Raw genomic sequence first — 7,399 nt, 5'->3', positions numbered from 1 at the left:
CCATGCTTGATTGGAGGTTTTGACAGTGCCTAAGTGTGTGACCACTGTTGCATCCACAGAGGTAATGATGCTATGTAGAATGAGTTGATCTTGTCGAACCCAATGTGTAAAGACTGGATTAACAGTCGGAGTATTGTTCTCCAACACTTTTGATGGACATGGTTTACTTCCATCAACATAGCCCATGAGATCATAGCCTGTTAAGAGAGCCATGAACTGAATTCTCCAAGCGGGATAATTGTCTTCATCAAGCTTGATGCAGAGTTGAGATCCGGCATTCAAAACAATTAACTTGTCAGCCGGTGATGACATAGTGGGTGTCCCTTGGGGAGTTTCAACATCAGAATCTGGTGATGCCATGAATGAAGGATCGAGAGAAAAAAAACTTTTAAGTTAATTTGCTCTGATACCATAAAAGGGATGATTGTTTTATATATTGTAATTGCCAAAGTGATGGCTATTTATAATATAGAGGTGAAACTGAAACTCCAAATATTAAGGGAGTTCTTCCTTGAGACTAGGGATGGATAATCCACAGTCAATTCCTATTAGATAGGTAACTAACTACTACTATTAAGCAATAAATAAATACAGTATTAGTTATAGCTATCTATTAAAGCAAACCAAAGAAATGCTTAAGTACAAACATGGAAGAACGTGCATCAAAATGCACTGATCAAATTCTCCCACACTTGAACTTTTGCACTCCGAGCAAAACGAAAAACAAAACAAAGAAAGCACAAATACATCATCAGTTACTCATCCTAGGCTACAAGTCATCTTCGGTTAACTTTGCATTGATAGGTACTAATCTTGCACACTAAGGATATTGTAAGAACACTAATCCACAGTTATCCAAACATAAACCTCCTGAATACACAAATCAACTCGAATCATATTATTATACTAAAACCTAACTTACTCATCCTTCTTTTGCTCTTTTTCATTCAGGCGCAATCACATTAAGCCCGTTATCTCCACACACTCATAGCAAGGTGACCGGTTAGTGACTCTGATCCTTTTCTGCATGGGGTTCTGGTACTTAAGTGGCATAACCCTTTGCTTACTCACTTGTAGTTGCGGGGGATCGGGCCGTAATTCGCCCTACCAAGTTCAGCACCAGAAACCGCTGAACCAACTAACAACGAGTCAAAAACTTTTTTTTTGAAGGTTCTACAACCGTTGGGTTAAGTGACCGGGTGAGGGTCACCAAACTTAGAAGGTGCATTCCTTTATTTTTTTCTCTTTTTTTTTCTTTTTCGGAACACTCACTTATATTCATCGGCTTCCCTGCGTAGAGTGTGTGTGAGATGGTGCTGACTGCTGAAATAAACTACTCAAGAGCTGTCAGAGAATGAGAATTTAAGGCTAAAACATAATAAAAATTCAACTCAATTTCCATATGCAGGAGACTTACGGTGTTAAAACAATACCGATCTTGTGAATTTTTCTCAAGTCTCCGCAAACTCGGCTCAAAGTAATCTATAGCCTAAAACTTTCAAGAAGATGCAATTTTTTTAGAAAGAAAACAAAAACAAAACAAAACAAAGAACAAAAACAAAGAAACTAAAGTATTCCCTCCCCCACACTTAAAATATGCATTGTCCTCAATGAAAGAAACAAACATAAAATAAGAGAGAGAAGAGAGAGGAAAGAACACACCCGAGTAGTCAAGGAGGATAGGTGATCACATAAGCAGCCTTTCCCAAAGAGATATATTCTACATTTTCTTCTTCCAAAGTGGGGTTGTCATGGAATAGCTTTGGGTAATGTCCATTGAACTTGAAATTTTTATTAGTATCTTCGCCTTTTATTCCAGGATCAAAGAATCTTCTAAAAGTAAAAGTGTCAAATGGACACGTGAAGGTGATATGACTTGGAATGTTAGCCAATGTCCAACCAAATGCCTTTTTATGCTTCCTTAAAATCTGCAAAAGCTTATTTTCTTGATCGAAATCAAGGTTAGAAGAGATAATAACAGGGAGTTTCTCATTACTCTCCAAGTAAGCATATTTCAGGTTCTCAGGGAGCTCTTTTAGCTCTAAGGACGGGGGCTGCTCGGTGGATGGAGTGCTTGGGGCAGCCGGGAATGCAAGAGCATCAACTGCAAAAACAAGTTTATTGGTAACAACTTCACCTGTCGGAAATGTATCAGCCTGTAAGGCAGCATCAATCTCAGCATAGACAACACAAACGTTAGTGTCAGTACAATCAGAACATGAATAAATATCATCAAAACCAGAGAGAGATGGAAAATCAAGCGTAAATAGTTCAGAACTAGAGTCATCAACTAATTCAGAAATCAGCTCAATATGAAAAACGGAATGCTCCTCCACAGGGTGTTTCATGGCATCAAAAATGTTAAATTTTGCGACAATGTCACCAAATTCCATGGACATGGTTCCATCGTCAACATCAATTTTTGTCTTCGCCGTTTTCATGAACGGTCTGCCTAAAATGATGGGAGCTCCGCTTGCCTTGGTTTCTCCTTCCATGTCTAGAATATAGAAATCTGCAGGAAAAATCAAATCGTTAACTTCAACAAGAACATCTTCGACTACCCCGGCGGGTCGAGCGTTGCTCCTGTTTGCCAATTGAATGATTAAACCTGTATGCTGCAAAGGACCAAGACAAAGGTTATTATAAACAGAAGTAGGCATAACATTAATGCCCGCTCCCAAATCAAGCATGCAATTCTCAAATTTACTATCCCCGATGGTACAAGGAATAACGAATGTTCCCGGATCCTTCTGCTTTTGTGGCAGAACCTGAGTAGTGAGGGCTGAAACATTTTGCTCGCCTACAATCTGTTTGGATGATTGTTTGGGCTGAATAAAGGCAGAAATATTTCGTCCTAAGTTTACTTTTTCACTTCCCTTAATCCTCCTCTTGTTGGTACACAAATCTTTCAGAAACTTTGCATACTTAGGAATCTGCTTAATAACATCAAGTAGCAGAATGTTTACCGCAACCTTTCGAAAAACATCCAATATCTCTCTTTCTTTGTCTCCCTCCTCAATTCTTTTATTTTTCAGAACTCTATGTGGAAAAGGGACTGGTGGCACATACTCTTTTTCTTTAATTTTTTCAGTTTCGACCACAATAGAAGAAGGAGAAGAAAGTTCAGCTGAGTGAGGTTCAGAAGGAGAAAGTTCAGAAGTTACCTCAATGATTTTTTTATTTTTTTCAGGGGCTGGTTCTGTAAGTTTTCCGGATCTCAAAGAAATTGCGCTCACATTAGCATTAGGACCATTCAGATTGAAAATTGTCTGGGCTGGAAGTTGGTTCGAACCTTGAGCTTGCATGTTATTTATTTGAGTAGCAAGCTGTCCCATTTGTGTGTTCAAGGTCTGAATGCTGGCATCGGTTCTTTGTTGGAACTGGAGGTTGTTCACGGCCATTTGCTTAACAAGATCCTCCAAGGATGGTCCGGAAGGTGCAGGGGCAGCCACTTGAGGTGAGTTCTGTTGTTGGCTGGTTTGCGGGTTTCCATATCGAAGGTTGGGATGGTTCCTCCAATTGGGATGGTTATCGTTGGTGGACAGGTCAAGAGTGTTGTTGTACCTGTTTTGATTGTAAAGGTTGGCTGCATAAGCTTGTGGCAACTCAGTAATGGACTCGTCTCTCAGAATAGGACAAGTATCGGTCGGGTGCTCAGGAGAAGTACAAATGCCACACAAAGTTGCTGTTTGAGGTTTTGCTACTGCCAGCTGTTTGACTAAGGCAGTGAGTTCTTCAATTCTGGTCTCTAAGGCTTTGTTAGAAGAAACTTGAATTTGACTCACGCCTTTGCTTTGCACAGAATTGTCCCTAGTGGTGAACTGTTGAGAATTAAGAGACATATTTTCAATAAGGGCTTTGGCAGCAGCTGGAGTTTTATCGACTAATGCTCCACCACTAAGAGCATCAAGAATGTTCCTGTCCATCGGTAGCAACCCCTCATAAAAGTATTGGATGAGGAGTTGCTCAATGATCTGGTGTTGAGGGCAGCTAGATACCAAGTGCTTGAATCTCTCCCAATACTCGGTCAGCGACTCATTGCCTTGTCTAATACCACAAATCTCCTTTCTTATTGAGGCAACTCTGGAGACAGGAAAATATCTTTCCAAGAACACTTTTTTCAGGGTTGTCCAACTTGCAATTGAGTTTGGCTCGAGATAATAAATCCAATCCTTTGCTGCACCCTGCAATGAAAAAGGAAAAGCTCGAAGTTTGATATGGTCTTCAGTCATTCCTTCAGGCCTCAACGGTGTAGAGCACACAACCTGAAATTCTTTGAGATGTCTATGTGGATCTTCACCTGCAAGACCACTAAACTTTGGCAACAAGTGTATTAAACCCGATTTTAATTCAAAAGGAACAACAGCAGCATCATATTCAATACACAAACCATTGTAATTCACATCATGAGCAGCTAACTGCCTTAAGGTTCTATTATCAGCCATTGTCAAAAACAAACACAATGAAGAAAAACGATTAAAATAAATTTAGAAAAATAAAATAACACCGAAATTAATCTAATAACGTCATTTAAAATTTTTGAGAATTTTTTCGGAATTTTCTAAAACTATCAAAACAGAAAAAAAAAATCATAAAAAATAGAAAAATAAGGAATTTTGATTTTTTAGGGTGTCGTCCACTATTTAGTTCCTAAATAGAGGCTTTTGATCCTTGATTTTTTCCTAATAAATCGATAAAAAATCGGAATAATCTGACACGATTTTCCTAAAAACAGATTTTTTTCCTAAACCGCAAAAACACCCGAACGCAAGTTGGACGAAACTGCGAGGAAACTAGGACCTATATGCTTAGACACTAAACCTATGACTCTAAAAACGATTAAAAGAAACAAGAATCCCCGGCAACGGCGCCAATTTGATCCGCTGTCGCGCGCGGATCAAAACGAGTAATTTTGTAAAAACGTAATACAGCGACAATTAAACTCGGATATCGTTTCAAGGATTCTTGTTTGTAATAATTAAACGTAATCGAATGGGGGGGGTTGATTTGGTGTTCCATTACAAAAATGCAGAAAATAAGTGATTATGAAAAGTGATTATTTGAATAAGCTGAAACGAATCAACCCACTATATCATCTTCCGACTTATCATTGATCCCTATAAAATTCCAATTCCCTAAACGAGTCTGATCCTATTCGATTACAAAAGCTACTGGCAAGCGCAATAACAATTATACGAAGTATGCCCCTGAATTCCGAGTAAAGCAAACGGATTAAAACTATTGCGAATTAAGCAAACGCAATATGATCGAACGCGATAATGCAAAAGCTACACTAATCACGAAATTGATTCAAAAGCAGACAACAATCAAATTAAAGAATTCTATCATTTAAAAACAATTAAATTAAGCAAGTAATTGTGATTGTAGATATAATTCAAAGGAAAAGATTAATGGAAAATTATAAAAGAACCTCAAAGTGGCATCCGATTACAGTGAATTGATTCTTGGGAAATTAGTTCTCCATAGTCATTCTTTGTAAGCTCTCAAATTCGTACATGAATAGTGATTTTCCCGTTCAATTCCTAATGGTGTACGGCTGCTAGACCTAGGGGAAAACAAAGACCTGTTTTACAACTCAACTGGGTCGACCCAGCCCACTACAAATGACCCAACAAAAATACAAATAAAATTCTGCAACTTCAACAGACTTTCTAGCTCTGCTACAGTCCGATTCAGCTCTCGACTTCTGAACAAAAGTTGTAGATCTTTTCCTTATCTTTCCAACGCATACTCATAAGCCTCAATCTGATACTCGTAGCTCAAGATATGATTTTTCTCGTGAAAGCTGCTAATGCTGAAAATATAATGCGAAAAACAAATAAGTGCAAAAATAAAATAAATTGTAAAAACACATTAAAACATAAAAATAAGTAAAGCAAACCAAAGAAATGCTTAAGTACAAACATGGAAGAACGTGCATCAAAATGCACTGATCAGTCTCCCTCTCAATTTCAAATGAAATTGAGAACTGTAATTATCAATAATGCCGAATTCGTTGATACAAGGTTACAATACAAAGACAAAATTCTAAATCCCAAGATCTTCTTCTTGTATAAAACCTCCACTTGATCTGAGCTCGATCAAGAATTTCCTGCAAGAAATTGCAAACAATTCACCAGTTCCACGACCTGTTTGCGAAATTACCCAATTTCCAAACCTGACGCTACGGCTGAATCTGTTCTGCAAACGTGACTAACAAACCCGCAAGAACACTCCAGTTCTTGAAGGACAAACCGTTTGGTTTTTCCTCGAAACCCCTTTCAACCTTCAACTCAGCTAGATCCTCGATCGTTCCACTGAACACCTCAGCTAGATCCTTGATCGTTCCACTGAACGTTATCTCGTTGATCCTTTAATCCAAAGAACAAGAATGATTATGTGTTGATGTTCTTGAAGAAAAGAGATTGAGAAGATGAAGTCTCTTTCAGGTTTCTAACTGCTTAAACAATTGCTGCTACACGCTCCTTTGATTGGTGTTACAACTGTTTTTCACTTGTGAATTCGTGCCTTTCACTAAGCTGTCAGAATACTTCTTATATGTGAAAGACAGAAGCTATTAGTAGACAAAACAGAATTATGTATTGATACAAAAGGTTATGCATCGATACATATTGTAGCTTTGATTAATTTTTGAGAATTAATACAAGCATGTATCGATACAAAGCTCGTATGTATCGATACATAGAACATTTTAACTGAGCATGTATCGATACAAGGCTCGTATGGATCGATACATACTGAAGCAAAAACGTTTTATGATTTAAAACAAATTTATGTATTGATGCAAGACTCGTATGGATCGATACATACTGAAGCAAAAACGTTTTGTGATTTAAAAACAAATTTATGTATCGATGCAGAAGTACATGTATCGATACATGCTGACACAAAACAGTTTTTATGAGTTCTTTTAAGAAATGTATCGATGTGGATCTTTATGTATAGACACGAAACAATAGTATAGGCTAAAAACACAAATGAAACATGTAAAATAATGCACAACCAACAATTAGACAATGATCACACAATTTGCTATCATTCAAAACTTATTCAAAGTAAAGAATTTGCTCACAATGTGCTTCCAGCATTCTTCGGCAGTGTCATCAACGACAAGGATTGATTGGAGAATATCCCGCGAGACGGTTGCGTACATCCATTGCAGTACCACCGCATCAAGCCGATTCCAAAGTTCAGAATCGTTAGTCTTAAGGTTTGTTGATGCTTGTATGACATGTGCATCCGATGACGGGATGATGTGATCAAGTACGTTGTGAACACATGCTTGCACCTTGAAGAGGGCAGACCATGAGAGGTAGAGATTAGAATCATTTTCCAACGTCATCGGGATTATGGTTTTGACATTGTTGATGGCGAAGGC

At 38.1% G+C, this 7,399-nt stretch overlaps 1 protein-coding gene across 1 annotated transcript; it reads right to left on the bottom strand.

Moving 5' to 3' along the window:
• Positions 1-538: 538 nt before the first annotated feature.
• LOC127079284 (uncharacterized) lies at positions 539-4,445 on the bottom strand. The gene is made up of 6 exons (XM_051019689.1): positions 4,391-4,445; positions 3,165-4,300; positions 2,769-2,933; positions 2,478-2,615; positions 1,980-2,330; positions 539-610 (listed from the first exon to the last, which is right to left on the bottom strand). Exons 1-6 carry the CDS (start codon positions 4,443-4,445, stop codon positions 539-541), a joined length of 1,917 nt encoding a protein of 638 aa, XP_050875646.1.
• Between the last annotated feature and the right edge of the window lie 2,954 nt (positions 4,446-7,399).

The sequence above is a fragment of the Lathyrus oleraceus genome, chromosome 5 (assembly GCF_024323335.1).
Source record: "Lathyrus oleraceus cultivar Zhongwan6 chromosome 5, CAAS_Psat_ZW6_1.0, whole genome shotgun sequence".
In the NCBI taxonomy this organism is placed as follows: Eukaryota; Viridiplantae; Streptophyta; class Magnoliopsida; order Fabales; family Fabaceae; genus Lathyrus; species Lathyrus oleraceus.
This window is presented reverse-complemented; position numbering and strand designations above follow the sequence as displayed.